The following is a 20816-nucleotide window of genomic DNA, read 5'->3' as shown; positions in this document are numbered from 1 at the left end:
TATCTATCATCCTAGAAACTCAAGTTCAAGTGGATGAAAGGCCTCAAGATAAATCCAGTTACACTGAACCTGATAGAAGAGAGTGTGGAAAATAGCCTTGAATGCATCGGCACAGGAGACAACTTCTTGAAAAGAACACCACTATCACAGACATTGAGACCAACAGCTAATAAATTAGACTGTAGTGGGTGTTCACCCTGCACATACCTCTCCCTCCATTGGACTTCATGAAACTAAAGGGCTTCTGTAATGAAAAGACATCATCAATAGGACAAATGGCCACCTAGAGAATGGGAAAAGATCTTAACCTACACCACACCTGACAGAAGACCGATTCACAAAATATATAAAGAATTCAAGAAACTAGACACCAAAAAACCAAAAGTCCAATTAAAAATGGGGTACAGATCTAAACAGACAATTCTCAACAGAAGAATTTCAAATGATAAACACTTAAAGAGATGTTTAACATCCTTGCCCATCAGGGAAATGCAAATCAAAGTGACTCTGAGATTTCGTCTTACACCTGTAAGTATGGCTAAGATCAAACACACAAGTGACAGCTCATGCTGGAGAGGCTGTGGAGCAAGGGGAACACTTTTCCCTTGGTGGTAGGAGTGCAAACGTTTATAGCCACTTTGGAAATTAATATGGTGGTTTCTTAGAAAATGGGAATCAATCTTCCTCAAGACCCAGCTACTCCACTCTCGGACATATACTCAAAAAATGCTCTATCCTACCACAAGGACACTTGAACAACTATTCTCATAACAGCTTTATTCATAATAGCCAGAAATTGGAAACAACCTAGATGTACCTCAACCTAGAAATAGATAAAGAAAATGTGGTACATTTACATAATTTGGCATTATTACTCAGTGGTTAAAAACAATGGCATCATGAAATTTGAAGGTGAATGGCTGGAACTAGAGAAAATCATCATGAGTGATGTATCCCAGATCCAGAAAGACAAACATGGTATTTATTCCCTCATAAGTGGATATTAACTGTGAAATAAATGACAACCAAGCTACAATCCACTGAATGAGAGGGGCTAGTTAACAAGAAGGGTACAAAGAGGATGCTTGGATTTCCCAGGGAAGGGGGAATAGTAGGTTTTGTGGGTAGCCTGCGTGCAGGTGTGGTTGAGAACATGAGAGATCAGGTAGGAGGGTGGACAGAGAGAGTACTGAAAGGGGCAGGGGCATTTGGGATGAGGTAGAAAGCTGGTGCAAGGGAAACTGACAGGAATCATTAAGGATGATCCTAGCTAAGGCTCCTAGCAAAAGGGATATGTTGCCTCAACTGTCCATCTCCTGCGGCCAGGCAAGACTTCCAGTGGAGGAATTAAGACACCAACCCAGCCATATAACCTTCAACTTACAGTCTTTCTTGACTATGGGATATGCTGGGGGTAATGTTGGCACAGAGATGTGGGAGTGGTCAAACAATAAATAGTCCAGTCTCAGACTCATGCCAGGAGAGTGTCCACCCCTGACACTGCCTTCAGTACAAAAACCCAGAGGCTGGATTGTGTGGAGACCGAAGGTAGAATCAAACATGATTGGAGGAAAAAAAAAAAAAGAGCCAATGATATTCTGCTATCCTTATAGATTGGTGTCTATCCCAACACTCATCAGAGAGGCTTCATATAACATGCGAAAAAAATACATGTAGATACCCACAGCCAAATATTAGACAGAGCTCAGAGAATCCTGCTGAAGAGAGGGCGGATGGATTGTAGGAGCCAGAGGGGTCAAGGGCTCCACAGGAAAACCCACAGAACCAACTCACCTAAGCTCATAGGGGCTCACAGGGACTGAAGTGACAACCAGGAAGCCTGCATGGGACTGACAGACAGTCTCTGCATATATGTGACAGTTGTGTAGCTTGGTCCTCCTGTGAGACTCCTACCAGTTAGAGCAGGGGCTGTCTCTGACTCAATTGCTGGCTTATGTGACATATTCCTTATATTGGGTTGCATGGCTCAGCCTTAACACAAGGGCAGGTGCTTAGTTTTACTGCAACCTGATATGCCATGTATTGCTGATATACATAGGGGTTCTGCCTCTTTTCTGAATGGAGATGGAAGAGGAGTGGATTGGGAGGAAATGGGGAGGTTGGGGAAGGACTGGGAGGAGCAGAGAGGAAGAAAACTGTGGTAGGAACATAAATTAATAATTATTTTTTAAAAAGCAAATGGAATTCACAAAGTATACTGAACAAACATTAAGTAAAACTAACTTTTTAATGGATATATTTACACATATAGATACCAATTTTACATATGAATACATGCATACAAATATCAATATATTAAATATGCATATTAGTGAACCTAAGGGCTCCTCAACCATTAGCAATTAAATTTTCTTAAAAGCAATATTCACAATTCAGCATTTACACATATGAGGGAAAGAAACAGAAAAATCCATCAGTTACTCGGCATGCTACCCAGGGGTAGAATTAAAGTCCCCAAAATAAATGATAATGGGGCTAAAAAGAGGAAAGTTTACCTTCATTCATTTGAGTTAGATAATTTAAAACAATGTAGCAGTCGAGAAAAAAAAAAACTCACAGAAATGTTCAATGTGTAGACCTCTAGTGGTGATCTGAGTAACTGGCAAATTTCCTGTTCTTTCCTATCTAACCCAGTGCAGTATTTAAAGATTCCAGTATATTCCTTTCCTTGGACATAATACAAGTACTGTTTCTATCTTGGAAAAAAAAACAACTAAATTCCTAAGTAGTTGACGAAAAGCCATCAAATAAAATGATGCCATTTTTACTCTTAAAAACATTTCAAGTCTACAGATTTTCATTTACCATTTATAAATATTCATTTATTCTTTTTTCTCATCTCAGGTTATTTGAAATCTGTTGATGTTTTACTGATCTGAAAACGTTTTATCCAACATTAAAACATGTAAGCAACAAATACATAATTTCCCTTGCAGATGAGATTAATGTCTGTTTGTTTTTAAATTGAAAAGAACTGAAGATTGCTTTGGGAGGAGGGTGTCATAACCCCATCAACACAGACATAGCTCCAGACACTCATAATAGTGGCCATAAACTGGGTTTTCATTAAAAGCAAAATATCTCAGGTAAGGGTAGTTCTGTCTTTTCAGATGTATGCTCTTCCTATCAAGGATGTTTCTGTGCCCTGTGAACTTCAGTCAGTCTCATTTCTGAAGAGAAACTATATCTTGTAGACACTGAAGTTGGTTTGTCCCGAGTAATTAGATCGGCAGAGAAATAAGCTGTGTAAGCGACAGAAGCTGAGTTTGGTCATCGGAACCTATGTAATATAGCCTGCCGGGCGACACATGTATGTGATCCCGGCACTCCTACAACAGGCAAATAGCAAAGGAGACCGTGTCTCAAACAAGTTGGAAGGTGAGGACAGACACTAAGAGTCATGTTCTGACTTGACCACCACAGGCAAGCTGTGGCACCATGTTCCCATATCCACATGTGTGAAAGTTCCCTTTCTCTGACTGCATACACACACACACACACACACACACACACACTCCAAACACAAAAATTACAACATAAAATGGGTCTTGTGGAACAATGTGCTTCCTAAATTTGTTTCAGTAGATTAGTTATTTGTCGCAAACCACAGTATGTTCCTCTTTTACATATCAGTAAGACATTTGAAAGGCAGCCATGTAAGAGAAGATGAAACGTGAACTATTTAATTAATCATGTTTACGATAACACACACATGTATGTGTACAATTATGTACTGCCTGACTAATTTTCAGCTGAGCAAAGGACCACAATTCATGCCCATCATCCGAAAGAGCTGTATTAGCAATGCTACTCTATTCAGCTTCATTGTGTAAGCATATTCCACGATATGTGTACAGAGACAAAATTGCCTAATTATGTATTGCTCAAAATGCACCTTTGTTGTTTGATAATGCACAACTGTGTAAAGACAAGTCAATATAAAAAGCAATGATGAAATAATTGTTTAGGTGATAACAAAAATTAGAAAAAATAGTTTAAATCATTGGTCTGGCCTAGTGGAGAATTTTTGAAATATGTAGGGATTACTTACAAAACAACAAAGGTGTGCAGTAATAAACATAATGTTCAAACAGCTACAGGGAATCAAAAGGAAACACAATGACTGTGCTGATTATCCGTAGGAAACTGTGAAACTTGAGAGGTGGTCATTTCAGTCCCCTGCTACACGTCAGTGATGCTCATCGCTGACAGCTTACACTAAATGCATGGAGGGTACTACATCCACGATCTTCCCTACCGTACAGGAAAGGAGATTCTTTTCTTTTAAATAGAAATTTATTTTATCCATACTTCTGTTCTGGAAAAAATACTAAAGGTCATTTAGTAATTTGCAGCTCAGACTGCATATCCCACAGCATTAGAACCACCATCATCTCCTCCCTAAGTCCCTCTTTCACAGGAACTGATGGCAAGGTGATTCCTGGGAAGGGTGACAGGCAGACTTAAAGGGGACCAATTTATTTTGCTCTTACTTCTATCTAAGGAACAAGGACTCTCCCGTAAGAAGTCTGCCCTTGTCAAAGTGCTCTTGATGACTCCTCAGTTTCTCAGTAGGCTCAGCCCAGTCAAACAATCAGTCAGCACCCTTGAGACCATTCCATATGTCCCTGATAGCCAGCCCCACACTGCTTGTGCATCTGTAAGACTCTTTCTTGGATAAAGCATAAATTTCCAAGTACCTTTGGCTCATGCTCTTGGGCATGATTCCTTAGGACACAATTCTGGACATGTCAAAATGAAGCCATGGGAGGCTCCCAGTCATCCTAACCAGAGAGTGAGTCACTGTGCGCACAGCCTTGCACAGACCTCATTCCCTCGGGTCAGCTTTCTATTCTGTTAGAGGCTACTCAGCTCTTTCCAGAGAACTTGGCATGTCTTCTCGCTCCAAGCAGCTTGCTTGTACTGTGATTCATTTATTAAATGCTTTCTATAAGGATGAAAATATACTCAGAAAATGGCCCACTCTTTTCTATAATTTGTTCTCTAAGATGTTTAGACTTTTGTTCACGATTAAATCACATGTATATATGCTTTAACTCAAAAGTAATCATTTAAACACTTCAAGCCATGTATTTGATTCTTTTTGCTACACCAAGCTTAGCCTGATGACAGTTCATCTGAAAAGTCCCAATTTCTGTATAAAGGAGCTGTGGTGAGAAAAAAAGGAATTGAAAGCCACACAGTGCAGCTGACATCAAAACATTGACCCACTGTAATAGCTTAGCTGCTTCCTGGGGACAAGACCTTGACACATTACTTCTGCCTGTGCTACTCTTAGAATTGTTGCTTGTCTCTTCTCACATGTGAGCTGTCATCCAGTCTCTAGATCTCGGCCACTTCCTTTGAAAGGTATCTTTCTTTTCTTTTCTTTTCTTTTTTTGTTCCTTTATTTCCAGTAAGACTGGGGCTCTACTCAGAAGGTTCTCTTCCTTCAAAATTGTGGTTCCTATTTTTTTCTGTCTTTTATGATTGTTGTCTACATCATCTACTAAGCTGCATTGGCACCTTAATAGTGAAGGCTGTTTCTATTTTGCAGCACCTCACATAGGTCATGATACACAGAAAGCAGCTAATGTGTTGTAAATGACTATGTAATCTAATTGGTTTTTTTCATAGATTCTGTGATGTGGCTGAGGCAAATACTCCTTTAGCCTCACATGGTATTTTCTTAGTTGACCTTACCACAGGGCACACAGGTGAAGTCACAGAACTGGGATCTGAGCTCATTTCTCATGGTCCCATGGCCCTCACCCATCATTACTTTAAAAACAGGTTGGGATCTTCTGCACAAAGAACCCATAGGAGAAATTCATGAATATAACAAGACTTTATATTTTAACAGCAAATCATCCCAACATGGTTTAATTGGGGAAAATAAGCAGCTTATTTTATAAAATGAAAAGGAATCATAACACAAGAGACTATTTTGAAAATTATGCTATTTTCAGGGAATTGGATGGATTCATTATGTTGAGCGAAATTAGCCAGTCTCAGAAAGATGAGTATTGCATATTTTCGCCCACATGTAGAAGCTAGATTTATCATATATTTATATATATGATATGAAAACATAAGGTGACATATTTGGTAGAGGAGGGAACTGTGAGGAGTAGGAGACAGGATGAGTGATGGGATGAAAATGAACGAAGTACAATGATTATGTATGAAAATGACATTGCAACCCATTACTTTATGTGATAACTACAAACAATTGAAAAATAAAAATAGACAATTCTGGTTTGTTAAATTTCTTACCTTGTATTAGGATATCTTCACCTCCATGGGTGGGAAAAAAAACATTTTCAAAGGAAAGGACAAAATATCTACTTTGTAAAACGTTTCTTGCCTAGAGTGACTCCTTTCTTTTTATCATAAGAATTAGGAGCTGCTCAATTACCCAAAAATACGAGATGCAGGAACTGTCCTGTTTACAGATTGGCAGCTGGCAAGCTTTGTAACACAGGGAGGGACAGATACTGCATAAAACAATCAGAGGAAAATATGTGGTAACTAGTAAGTAGTGACTACAATTAGTAATGAGGTAACTAACTTCTCGACTCACCAAATACATCCCCCCAAACCTATGTCTTGTAAGCACTTAATGAAGTTTACTGAACAGTTGTTTCCTGTTCACAGTTACAATTAACCTCAATTTGTTTCTGCTGAAATTTGTTGCTTTGTATTATTTTCACAGTTTGCTTTAGGATCGAGTATCTTATTATCATCCAGGTCTACTCAGATGGATAAATTATACTTTAGACAATTTCTACTTTCAATACAATTTAAAACTCTTTTTAAGTATGTTTATTATTTCTAAGGGCCATTATAGTTATATTTATCTTAGGGTATGGTATTTTCTTGGCTGATATTTCAAACAGCTCATTTTCTTTGATTCTTTATGTAGGAAAATGGCACTATTCAAAAACTATATTTCATTGTTATTTTTATGTGAGGCAAAGCTCAAAACTGTTAAAAATAAAAGACTTATGAGAAAATGTTAATCACATTTAGCATGAGTAGATAGTCATGAATGAAAGTGTTTTTACTCTACTTTCTGCCAAAGCCTGGTCTCATTATTTAGAATAAAGCATAGTAAAATGGAACGAGAAAATTCAAACCAATAAAGGCAATAGAGGGAACCAACACAATTTCTTATTGTCCTTTCTACACAAGGGGAGAATACAGAAGGATGAATGAATTGTCAGAAGTCAATTACACTTTCAACAGATAAAAAGAAATAGGAATTTTAAACACAGAGTAATTATTGCCAAGAGATGTTGCTGAAATAAACAGAATTCAAAGTTTGCTTATGCTTTGGAAAACTATCCAGAACCATTAGATTTTGATGGCTAGGAATAACATTGAGTGACCTCTACTGTGGAATAAAATAAAGAACAATGCAGTCAAAAACTGGAAGGATATGCAAATCTTTCAAAGGAGTTATCACACAGGTGGATTCAAACGCATATACGCTGCCTGAAGGTATTGGACCATTAATTATACGTTCAGGTGAGTGAGGGCGGTGCAATGACTTACAGACTACAGAGCATGATGACTGGAGTAGTTACAGAGGAGGGCATTAGGAACTCATGAAACTCATCTGATGTGAACTTAGAAAATCACGTCTGATGCCAAGTTCTCCATAAGAGAATGTGTGTACTCTAATCATGCTTCTACCATTCCAAGTTATGGAGATAATAGTTTAATTAATGAACGCGCATTTCCTCATCTGTATCAAGAAAATAACAGCCTCTTTGTACATATATAACAAATTTACCAAGTTAACTCTATAGCCATATGTGACAGGTAATACACATTATATATGTACAAAGAGGTACAGCCTCTTTGTACATATATAACAAATTTACCAAGTTAACTCTATAGCCATATGTGACAGGTAATACACATTATATATGTACAAAGAGGTACAGCCTCTTTGTACATATATAACAAATTTACCAAGTTAACTCTATAGCCATATGTGACAGGTAATATATAATCAAAAGAAGTGAGCTTCCATCATGATCTATGCTCATATTTTGTTAGGAATACATTAAAAATATCTGACTTTATAGTTATACTATAAGAGAGTTTAGATATATTCTTTTGACTGGAAGATTTGTGCACATGGAAGTTTAGAAGAAAAAACTACCTATAGTATTGGTATGGATTACAAGATTGTGTACACGTTCGCAGACTACAACAAAACACTAGGCTAAGCATTCGGTGTACCAACTCTGCTGAATGAAAAATTACGGTCACATTTCCATGGCTTGTCATATATTGGATAAAGACAAAGTCAAGTCTTGATGAGTTGAGCTCCTTATTCTGTGCAATGCTAAGAGCTATTCCAAGCTTTTTTAATCTCAAAGTAATAATACGTTATTAAAAAAAATCTCTATGCTGAGAGACTAGTTGAAGATATTCAATTTAAAACAACTTCAAAATTCTGGAAGCTATCTCAATATTTCAGGTCATCAAATACTGAAGACATTTTAAAAAGTACAAAAAAATGGTAAAGAATGAAAAATTTCTTTTAGAAAAGTTGAAAGTAACAGTTATTGTGGAACCATCTCTCTTCTCAACCAACTTTCTCAGTCCATCGCTTTCCTCCTCTGTGCCTTTCTCTTTTCTTCCTCTGATTTCTGCTCTTTCCTGCTTCTGCTCCTACTTTTTCCTGTCATCCTCCCTTCCTCTGCTCTCTCTCCTCTCATTACTCACTGCACACACTTGTTCTCCTTCCTGATGCCTTATCTTGACTGTCAACTGTACAAATCAAGAGATGCCTGTGAGTTTAGTAAGTGCACCACTGGCATGTTTGTGGGGGGCACTTCCAGAGCTGATCCACTCATGAGGTTTATGTTCTACTGAATGAATGAATCCCTAGGATAAGTCATAATAGAATGGTATTTGGGGCTGACATGGTAGCATTTCCCTTGACCTTTCCTGTATTCTCTTACTTTGCATTCTGTCCATCACAGAATGAGTAGCCTCCGCCCTTGGTTCCTTCTAACATGATTTTTCTGCCTCACTGGGAGCTCATAATCAATAGAGTTAATGATTTTGGTTTTATTTCTGTGAAGTAAGAGTCCAAATAAATTGTTTGATTTAGGTTTTTATCTTATTTGGTCAGAGATAAAAAGTTAACTTACATGCATGTGTATCTACTTTCAAGAGCCAAATAGGTAAGTGTATTCATAAAGAGGAAGGAAAGTTTTCCCCCAATAACATTCTTGAGATAACTGTGAGGTTTCATACTGCCTATGGATTTTGACCACACTTATCTTTTCACCAACGCATGGTAGATGAAAGGGAAAGAAGGTAGGGAGTCCTCAATCGTGTTTACAGGAATAAACTCAGCCTGTTCCTTCATCAATCTCCCTGCTTTCTGAGCACTCTTCGTGTGTGCAATAAAGATATTCAGATGGCTAAGAGAAGGCTAGTGATGAGCCTTCCATCATCCCATAACCCTTTAGTCCATGTTTACCAACTAAGGAGTATTAAACTCATTTGGAGATACAAAGAAAATAATCCTCACATACATTAGACTGCAAATGTTACTGGGAGAGTAGGCACAAGCCCATGCAGTCTCACTTCAAGTTTCTTTTTCTTTGTTTTGTTAGTTTCATAATAAATTTATGTTGGATATAGTACAATGTTTGTAAACACTAATGTGAATAGCTAATTTGTTAAGAGTAATATTTCATAAAATACCACTAATAAATTATTTGATTTAACAGTTTCTTCAAACTGTCTTCTTGAGCTCAGTTAAGATCATACACTACTGTTTCATTGTTCAGAGGTGGATCTGGACGATAAACACAGAAAGCACACATCACTAAACTCTTAGTCAAAGACACTGAATAAAAATGGACTATATCTTACTACAGAGACGAGCAGACAGGGAAGAAACATCAGAACACAGTTTCAGTGCAGATATGAGTTTAGTTTTCAGGCTGCCTCACCCTGAAGGAGTGTGCAATGATGGATAAGATAGGATTATTTCTTGGCTCCAAAGCCCACCCAGTCAAATGGAGACATGAGGACTGTTAAGAAAACAATTACCCTGCAATTTTATAATAAATACAATAAACTATGCTTCCAGTCCCTTTCTTCAACATCCACCAGCTGTCCTTTCTCTTTATCAACACACAATCTTACTATGATTCTTATCAACCCAGTAAATAAAGATTTTTATGGTCAATTTACCTCTGTGCTGAGGTTGATTAATCTGTTTGCCCAGCTGTCATACAACTCTAGCTTCAAAGCCTTATTCAACACTAAACTTATTGAGTTGCTGAATTGCCTAAGGAGTAAAGTTGTTTGTCTTTCTTCTTTTCTTTAATAGCAGCTGGCTGACTCAAAGGAGCACAAGAGAATAGTAAAGAAATGCACCATTATTTTGTCTTCCTATGAAATTTTATAAAATATAGTTGTGTGGTATTAACACCAAAGAACTAGAAATTAGAGAAAAGGAAACTGATGCTCAAGACAATCACGTAAGAGAAACCTAGGTGGTTCTCATGTTGCAATAAGATTCAGAGAATGGCTTACAGATAGGCTCAGAATGTGTTTGAGCAAGCCAAGCATGCTAGTTCGTGCCTAGTTACAGCAACTGGCATACTGAGATGAGAGAATCACCTCTAGTTTGAGAGTAACCTGGGCTATATAGAAAGGTACAGGCTAGTCAATGATCCATAGCCAGAACCCATCTCAAGACACAAACATACACACACACACACACGCATGCACATACACACACAGGCACACACAGCCCTGAATAAAAGCACAGAATATGTCTTCTCTAAGAGTCATGAGAACTTTTTACCTGTACAATGGGAGACACACATGACTTAATATTCTGACTGAACATGTCTTGAATCTGCTTCTCAGTTTTAACAGGAGTCTGTTATCTCTCAGGGTACTGATTTATGCAGTCATTCACAGACTAGAAAATGTGGTCATGAAAATGTCAACAAACCTCAAATACAGTATCACTAAATAACTTGGCGGGAAGCAAAATTCCCAAGTTGTAACATACTTTGTTGACCTAAGCAGGTGTGTCAAAGCAAGCCTGGTAAACCTCATCCCCTGAATTAATGGAGTGTGATCTAGCTAAGAAGGCTAGCCTGTAGGGTTAAGCCAGCCCCTTAGGGGGCGGGCTTGCCTTGGGCAAATGTTTACTTATAAATCGGGCATGCAGGAGCCCTTGTGTCTCTTCTGCTTCCTGCTTCTCCGCAGGAACCATGGTACTGTAAGTCTATTTCGACATTAAAGCTGTATATATTTTTTACAATCTGCCTGCATTCATTTTACGTCAGTACACTAGCCTTTGGGGCATGGCATGATCCTAGATTCAGATGGGAATACAAGGTATTTCTTTAAGTACTCACTAACATGGCAACCATATACGTAATATGAAAGAGATGCTAAGAGGCAGAGCTTTAACTTGGGGAAAAATAGCAGACTTACCATCGCAGCGCTACAAGAAAGACAAATGTAATAACCTTGAAAACTCATTTTAAGTAAATGTAGAATTAAGTAAATATAAGCTATTTTTAATATTTAGGATTTAGATATAAGGCAAATTTTTCTTCCGTCTGCTTTTAGAAACATAATCATCACTTACAAGGAATTTTAAATGATAAAATGTACATGTGCATGCAAGTGCACACACACAAATATAGCTAAAGGATTTAATAATCAAAATTGGTTAGAATTCATAGTAAATTACCTTCTAATTGCCTGCTCTTTTTTATATTACTCATATTTTGTATCTATTGCTGAAAATTATGATCTAATTATTTATAGAGCAATTTCCATTAAAAGTACATTCTAAAAGCTTCATTAGTTAAACTACCTTTACTCAAAAAATAATTAAATAAATTCATCAAGCAAATAATTTAATTTGGTATTAAAGAAACTTGATGAGAATAAAATGACAGCATTGTAGTATTTTCAGGTATTTTAAATACAGAAATGTTTGGGATTTAAACATGGAGAACAAAACCATGTTTACAAACAAGCTTAATTTTAAAGCTAATTTTATTACATTTTTGTTTGAAAAAAAAAACTTGTAGTCAACACAAAACTTCCAGAAAAATCTTAAAACTGCTAAGTAACAAATTTTAAAATGCAGAAGAACAATCTGACTTACATCAACAGGAGAATCTCTAGGGAATTTGACATTCAGACTAAAAACACTTTTAATAGGTTTTCTAATTAAAACTCAACATCATAAAAAAATTAACCACTAAATTTAATTTCCCACCAAGTATAGTTTTACATCATTCTTATTAAAACCATGTTTTATTAGATTTCCTAACTAAATTAAATGTTGAGCAGTAGATGCATTTATTGCGGTTTATATGCCTTAAAATTCACAAAACTACCGTATTTCGCCAAATTGGATGCAATTTTAGTCAGGAGCCTATTTTACTGAAATGTGTCTTACAAACCCATTGAGCAGTAGAAGAGGATTGCACATAAACACTGCATAGCTATATGTCATCTCCATACGTGCGTGTTCTCAATTTACATCCAGTGTGTCCAATTTTCAGCAAATAGTCCCAAATGGAATGAATATTTCCTAGTATTAGAGAGGCATTTTCATAAATTATAAAAGAACCCATGGCAACTGCCACAAGGAAGGACAGAGCTGAACCCTACACAACCTCTCCTTCTGAAAGAAACATAGACAGTGTTGGGTGGAACAGCGTTTGCGCAGGAGACTTTGCACTTGCAGTGGCTGCCATTGTGGAACTCTGGGGTAGCCCTGGAGAGCTGGAGAGAAGTAGATTGGTAGCACCGGCTCCTACACGTCCATCTAGTTTGATAGGTCTCAAAACACCTACACAGCAGCTCAACAGGCTCTAAATTTTATGATAAATTTTAATGCAGGAGATTTATGCTGTGAGTTAAGCACACAGTCTAAACTGGGATAGAAGAAAATGTAGGACCCGATTTCCTCTCTCTCTATTTTCTGATTCATCATGCAAGCAGAACATTCTATTTTTAATCCACACCATTCACACTTCCCCAGGGCTATTGTCATTCTACTTGTATAGGTATTGCTGCTAACTGAAATGGAAATGCATGGAATTTCAAGTACTATTTAATTTGCTATTCTTAAAGGTCGGGCTACTCTAGAGCTTTAGAATGGACCAATGGAATGGGACAATTTCATATAGTTCTGACACCTTATGTTTATTTTTATATTATCTAACCACTCCAGTATTCAATTCACATGTGGAATGGATGGGGATGATTAACTCCTTGTCCCTTACTCTTGTCCACAATCTACTTAAGGTCCAAACAAACAGTTCCTTTTTAGAATTATACCTCTGAATAGAATATTTATTTCCTTTTTTTTGACTACCCAACACTAAAGTACTTGTACTACTTAGGATGTATTTTATGAAATGTATGTATTTGAGAGAGGCCGAAATCCCCAATAAGGAAGCAAATTGACTCAAAGAAGCCGTTTATTATAGAAAAGAAAAAAGCTGAAAACAATATAAAATATTTAAATAGTTTTCTTAAGAACATATTTTAGGGCTACTATTCAACATTATTATTTGGGGGAATGTTCTCTTATTAGTGTGTTACTATAGGAAGTACTCATGTAATGCCAAATAGCAATTCCAGTCCTCTAAGAGAGACTTGTTGAGATGTGCTCATCTAACAAGGCCATACAGTGCTTAGTGGACTTTGACCGGATTAATTTTTCCAGAGGGTGTTTATAAGAGACGCTGAAATCTCAGAAACTGTCCGTTTACACAAGAGCTCAGTCTTATAAGCAAACTGTATCTTCTATTCAGAAGGAAGGAATTAGAAACACTAGATTCCGAAAGTTACCTAGATATTTTATTCCCATAATAACCTGGGCATAAGTAACACAAGATATAATGGCTAATCTTCATGGCTAACTTGACTAAGTTTAGAATAACCACATAGACAGACCTGTGTGTGTCACTGGGGGTATTTCCAGGAAAGTTTAACTTAAGAAGGAAGAACATTTCTAAATGTGAGCAACGCTACCCTGTGGGCTGGAATCTCTGATTATACAGGAAAAGGGAACTGAGCATAGAAAGTCATCTCTCGCTGACCAGCTGCCTTTTGCCACATACCTACCCCACTAAGATAGACTAATTCCGTTCTACAATCTTAGGAGATAATACAATGTGGACAGTTTATCATGTGATAATGTTACTACAATGAGAAACTAACTACTTCAATGAGGAATAAAGCTGATTTTATCTAATTTTTTATATATTTTAGGGGCTAAGATTTCATTCTGCAGCCTGGACGGGTCTTAACTCTATATTCTCTATTCTTAATCTCCTGCATGCTGAGCAGCAGATTTATGCCACCATTCCTAACATAACATATTTTATACTATCATTTAACTATTTTTTTCTGAAGTTAATATTCCTAATTACATCTTCTTAGTAGTGACTTAGGTATTAAGTCACATCACAATTTATTATATATAATTAACCATGATTGTTGTAAGATCACATATATACATACATAATTACATATGTACTTTACAGTATAGTGTTTGTATTTGAATTAGCCACTAAAATCCAATATAATGTTTTTTAATAACCTGACCAGTTTGAATATATCAAAAGCATTTTTATAAAGCACATATTATGATGAAATATGAAATTTTAACTCTAGTCAGTGAGTCACATTTCTAAATGCTAACAGAATTATCAAATGTATTATTGAACAAAAATTATGGAGTATATATATATTTTACATGTTTTAAAAGCTAATTTTGGGTGGAAGTTGAGGTGACTGTTGAAAATGAATCTGCATGTTTTTTTTTCTTTTTCTAGACATTTCTACACACACAGATACTGTTAAAAAGTTGTTGATCCAATAATGAAATAGTCATGAGTGACATAACCTTCAGTAGATGGAAGAGCATGGATGTGATGATGTTCCCATAACATCACATCCTTCAGGGACATCATAGCTGCCTTCATTTATGAAAGCACACCAATGTTCACGCAATGGTACAGTCACTAGTGACATATTTCTGAGGATGTGTCCCTGCATGACTACATCAAACACAACACCAAACCCAATTTGCCAAAAACTAAACAAACAAAAAAACCAAAGAACAACAACAAAACCCCTACTTTGCTGCATTGGTTCAGACATAGCACAGTCACAGCACATAAGGACACTGTGTTCATAAAGTTACTGTCCAATAATAGGAGGTGTTAAGAGCAGAAATACAGATTTTCTGTTGTAAACCTTCAGATTTAAAGCCGATTAATATGAAAAGCAGACAATTATAAGGATTACCTCAACTTCCTTTAACATCCTTCTTAGTGTTTTTTAAGGAGAAATAAATGAAAAGAGCAACAACTCACCGTGACTACAAAAAGAAAAATCAGTTGTAAAAATTTTGTGTTAAATCGGGTACAAATATCCACTTACAAAAAAATATATCAGAAGTAGTTCACAGTACAGTCTTTAATTTAGGAAACCAAGAATATTGCTTTGTAGAAAAAATTGACCCTACCAACGAGAATCAGATGCATCATTAAACCGAAGCTTCAAGACTGCTCCCAGGGCAGCTACTCTCGTCAGCTCTCCTGTACCAGGCACCCTCAGAAAGCAAGTGTCAGACACTTTAGGCAAAATAACAGCCCAGAGGAGGAAAGGTAGTTTGCTGTTGCTCAAGGAATCATAGCGTCTGATATGTAAAGGTGAGGAACCCACGGGGTGGCATTTTTACCTGGGATCTGTTTAAATGGCTTCCATAGGATGAAAGTAACAAACAGGCAGTCTCAGAATCCAGGAGGCAGTGTATGTTAGCTCTGGAGATGTTTCCTAAAACTCTGAACCACAGCCATTGCAAGCCCAAGCTGTATCCCTGGCCTACAGAGCAACTCTGAGGACCACAGGCTTCCTCAATTTAAGCAAACTCAAATGTAAACAAAGTCTTTAGGTGAATTTAACCCAAAAATATTTTTTAAGCCTATTAATCTATTTAAGCATGGAAACATGATTTCTTTAAACGAGAAATAGGGGTAAAATGTTTCCTATGCAAAGACCATAATTTTCACACATTTCTTATAGTTTTTTTTTTAATCAGAGTCTATGTATTTTGTCTTTTATGTTTTTACTAAGTGAGGGAAGCAACATGGCCTGCAAATGAGCCAAAGAAATTATTCTACACTGATCATGAAATAAGTCTCTCATAAATTCTTCATTCAGTGTCTATCTTCTTGAACTTTGCTTCATTATCTGACCCAGTGCAAGACATTTTCCTGCCTGTCTTCCCTTTCTCCAATATACCAGAATTTGATGACTAGATTGCAAATCTTCCATAAACAGAGAAATTAAAACAAAATAGAAAGGTATTAATTTTCAGTCTTCATTTTATATGATGCTCAAAAAAGACATTATGTAAACCTGCTCATGTTACAATTTCTGGAATTTCAAAAAGCCACAGCATATTACTTCAGTCTCTTCAGCAAAGATTCTCAACTTGATGCTAAAGGAAACGAACAGTTTGCTCTAATTTTTAATACTGTTGTTTGTTCAGATTTTAAAAATGACCTTGGTTAGGTTTTAGTGTATAGTGAGGCTGAAACAGGAGGACTAGAAATTTGAGGCTAGCCTGGACTACATGGAACCCTGTTCAAATGAAATAACACGCAGAAAATACAAGGACAATAAAAGATTTTAGATCCAGTAAAATGGAAGTTTTAGCCAATTATTAAAATAGGAGTTTGTATCACTATTTCTCCCAACATTTTTACACATCTGACTTATGGGTACAGACAAAGGAGCTCTCTGCAACAATACAAGAGTGCCCTTCACTGTCTGACACCACGTGCAGTTATTTAAATTTAAATTATATGCTATTCATATTGAAATGCTCCCCACTCAGACTAGCCGTCTGTTGAGTCCACAGTATGGACTGTGACCACCATCTGGAGCAGCACAGTCCTAGAATATCCCCATCCTCAGAGATGCCCACTGAGTCACACTTCCTACTCTTTTCCCAAACTTTTCTTTAAAACATCTCCCTGTGCTTTCTCCTCAGCAGCAAGATTCTGCTTTGCACAGAATCTAGCTGTTCATAACTGTAGAACTGTTTGAACTCTAGCCACAAAGGATGTCTTTGTCATATCTGGAGAAGTCACACTTGTCTCTAGGGGGAAACATGTGACAAACATGTAGTCAGTAGCTGTATGGAGGCTGCTAGAAATCTGCCCAGTGAGTCAGGGATCAGCAGTGTGGAGGCTGAGAAGCTCTGCCCTATAAACTCTACACTGGACTCACAATGGGATGCTCGCCCAAAATTAGATTAGCTACAACACAAAGACAATCCAAAGACTAACATACACCATCCACAAGAAAGTAATATATCCCAAACTAATCTAGACTTAGGACTTAAAACATACAGTAACTTTAAAAAGACACATATTTTAAAATGTTATCACTATAAATTCTTATTTTTAAAGAGCAAAATGGTTTCTCATACAAGCTAGATAGATCATTTTCACTTCTTCATATTATATCTTACATGAAAGTTGGGGCTATGACTTTTAAATATTTATTTATTTGTTTACCATTATACACAAAGATACACACACATGTATGTTGGCACACACAATATTTTATAGACACATTCCAATACACACACATATACAAATATATAATCTTGTAAAAGAAGGATAATTAGGTATGAATGACATAAGATAAGGAGCATACTATAATTATAAAATATGATAAAATAGTACAAGTGTATGTAAGTGTGTGTTTGTGTGCACATACACATGCACATAGGGGTATAAGTAATTACACAGTGTGGTGGTAGCATGAATTACTTAGGAGAATTCCATCATCGGGAAAAAGATATGGAAATATCTAAATTTCATTTTGCAAACCATAATTATGCTGGAAAGCTACACCTTAATTATTTAAATGATGGAACATGTAAGAACTATCTGAAATGGAGCACATGACAGGAAACTCAGTAGAGAAGACTTATGAATTAATAATTCTTGCAAAACAAAAGAGAAAGGGTAATAAATGAGAAAGTAATGTAGTTTCATATGGTAATGAGTTCTTTGAAGAATATTAACAATTAGGAGATAGACAGAGGGAGTTGGACCTTAGGCAGATGTCTTTTTATAGATATCAGGTCTTGAAAAAGAAAACTGAGGATTTGTGTGGGTGCAAATGTTATTGGAAGTAACATTAGTAGATTCTCTCTCCCAAGTGGTGAGTATGAGGACAGAGTTAAGGAATACACCCATCATCCGTGAGCAGAAAGTGGCCAGGAGCTCACAGAGATGACAGGAAAGCAAAGGTCTCATTATCTTGCTTTCAGGTCAAGATCCTAATGATGTATGAGGAAGAGGGAAACCTCTCATGCTCTAGAAGGAGAGATGACCCCAAGGAAAACTCAATGGGTAGTGTGAGCCAGAGCACTTAATATCTGAGAGGAGGGTTGGAAGGAGGTCAGTGAAGATCAACCAAGGTTCATATGCAGCAGGCATCAACACACAGCAGTGTTTTCCCCAGAAATAATACTGGATGTCATTCCATGCATCTTATTAAATCAGTATAGGTTTTCATCACAGGAATTGTGCCCTAGCAAAAGATCTACAACTGGCAATTCCAATTAAGAAAGCAATGACTTTTCGTAATTAGAGGCATCTCCCTGAAATGTACATTCTCTAAAATTATATGTGAAAAGAATGAGAACATAAACAGGTAAATTGCATTGATTACAGTATACATATATAATAACTGATAAATATAATAACTGATATATGCACATGTGATGCTGGCATCATTGAATATCTATTCATTTTAGAACAAAGTGACAAGAATTTCTTTATAGTTTTTTCAAATGAAAGCCCTTTTTCTGAACAGCTCCTTTACTGTATAGCAAGTCAGACATAATCTTGAAGTCACTGACAACAGTCTATTTTTTATTAATCATGATGATGTGATTTCCACCCCACTTATACACTTCTAAAATGAGGGAAAGAGAACTCCATGTTTGGGACATTTGCATATTTAACACAAGGGATATCTTAAGTCTTTCTAATGTCAATTAAATGTGAAATCATCCTGAAACTCTGGCAACTTTTAAAGATATGTTTTAATAACAAGTTTCATAAAGAACAAAAAACATCAACATAAAAAAAATCAAGAAAAGATTTTTTCCTATTTACTGATATAGTGAAAAAACTTACCAGTCGAAAGAGTCATGTAAACATAGACTGAACTAATAAAACAATTAAATTATCCAGTTTCTGTTTACACAATTTTATTTTACACTGGCTATTATATTTACTTGTATCAAATTTGATATTTACAATGACAGAAATCAGACTTTTTGAAGTTTTTAGAACCTAAAACACTGACTTTCAGTTGAATTTTCTATAATATTCAGATTTGTTTCCAGATCAACAGTGAGAAGAGTTAGTAATCTTCCTGAGATTCTGGGATAGAAAATGACAGTATTCACTTTCTTCCCTTTAGTCAGGAGCTCAGGATCAAAGCAAAGTAAATTTTCCCTACAGTATCACTATCATGAGATTGTCCTTTAATATATGGTCCTTTATACCTTTATATTTAGGACTAGGTTGTTAGGTCAAAGAAAGTTTAATCATCTTTAAACTCTTGATTTACTCAAAAGTAAATGGTAATATAAGAAACCATCATGATAGACATTCAACTACTCTCCTGCAGCACATTCTATATTTGAGAAGCAAAACAGGAATGTGCTTGGATTTCATAACATCTTTTTATATATCAGTCTAACACTTTAATTTTGAAAAGAGTACTTAAATCTAAAAATAATAAAGTGGATGACATAACCCGAGTGCCCAGAAAAAGTCTCCATAGAAACAGATTTTTTTTAAATGGACACAAGAATGAAGAGGTGGTTCTGATTTTAATAGATTCTTACTCATTGCTAGGCTTCAATGCTTTGTTTATTCATTTGTTCAGTATGAAAGGCTTACCATCTTGCTGGCCATGGAGAGTCTGGGGACTTTGCATTCTTTCTTCCAGGTTCGAGCTGAGGTCAGAGTTCACGGCTGACATCCTTGTTGAATCACTCATATCAAATTCATCACTTTCTATAGAACTTTCATCCTGAAATGGTTTGAAAATATAGTTAGGCACCAAAACATGTAACTGTGTGCCAATAATTATTCTGTCTGTGTGGTCAATGAGAGGCTTGATGCAAACCTCCTTTAGCCAATGGCTTTTGAGAGGCTGGACTAGGTTGAGGAGTGACTTTGGGATACCAAAAATTGCAGTCCAGCCCACTCCTCTCTCCTCTTTTCCTGTGATTCACACCTAATTGTTGGACCCCCATTTCTATTCCGTGAGTTCCCTTTTTAAATAAAGAAAAACCTCAGTATACTCTATTTGGATTAGCTTGGAATTGACTTGTGTTCCCCCCATTTGACATGTTCTGTGTCAGAGGTTACCCAGTCAGTAATCATCAGGTTCTAAATGTGGTTCTCACTGATAAATGTTTGGAACAGTAAATGATGAAATCATTTCTCCCTTAAAGACTTGTCAAGGATTTTGAATACATAAACACAGCATTATGCACGGTACCATTGTAAAGGTAGAATAATGTGTTAAGAGAAGAAGCAAATTAGGAATTAAGCCTGAACATAAAAATAAAAATGTTCTTAATGAATTTGTCTTAAAAGAGGTGACCATAAACCATGATGGAAAAGAAAATGTAAGTTTTACTATAAACAAAA

General features: G+C 36.4%; 1 protein-coding gene across 7 annotated transcripts in view; it reads right to left on the bottom strand.

Moving 5' to 3' along the window:
- The window catches only part of Nol4 (nucleolar protein 4), a 345140-nt gene that overhangs the window by 190195 nt on the left and 134129 nt on the right, over positions 1–20816 (bottom strand). For all 7 annotated transcript variants that reach the window (XM_075969224.1, XM_075969225.1, XM_075969227.1 and 4 more), the window contains one exon: positions 20058–20190. In XM_075969224.1, coding sequence (XP_075825339.1) covers positions 20058–20190 — 133 coding nt within the window. The remainder of the gene's footprint in view (positions 1–20057; positions 20191–20816) is intronic.

This window comes from Microtus pennsylvanicus, chromosome 4 (genome assembly GCF_037038515.1).
Source record: "Microtus pennsylvanicus isolate mMicPen1 chromosome 4, mMicPen1.hap1, whole genome shotgun sequence".
In the NCBI taxonomy this organism is placed as follows: domain Eukaryota; kingdom Metazoa; phylum Chordata; class Mammalia; order Rodentia; family Cricetidae; genus Microtus; species Microtus pennsylvanicus.
This window is presented reverse-complemented; position numbering and strand designations above follow the sequence as displayed.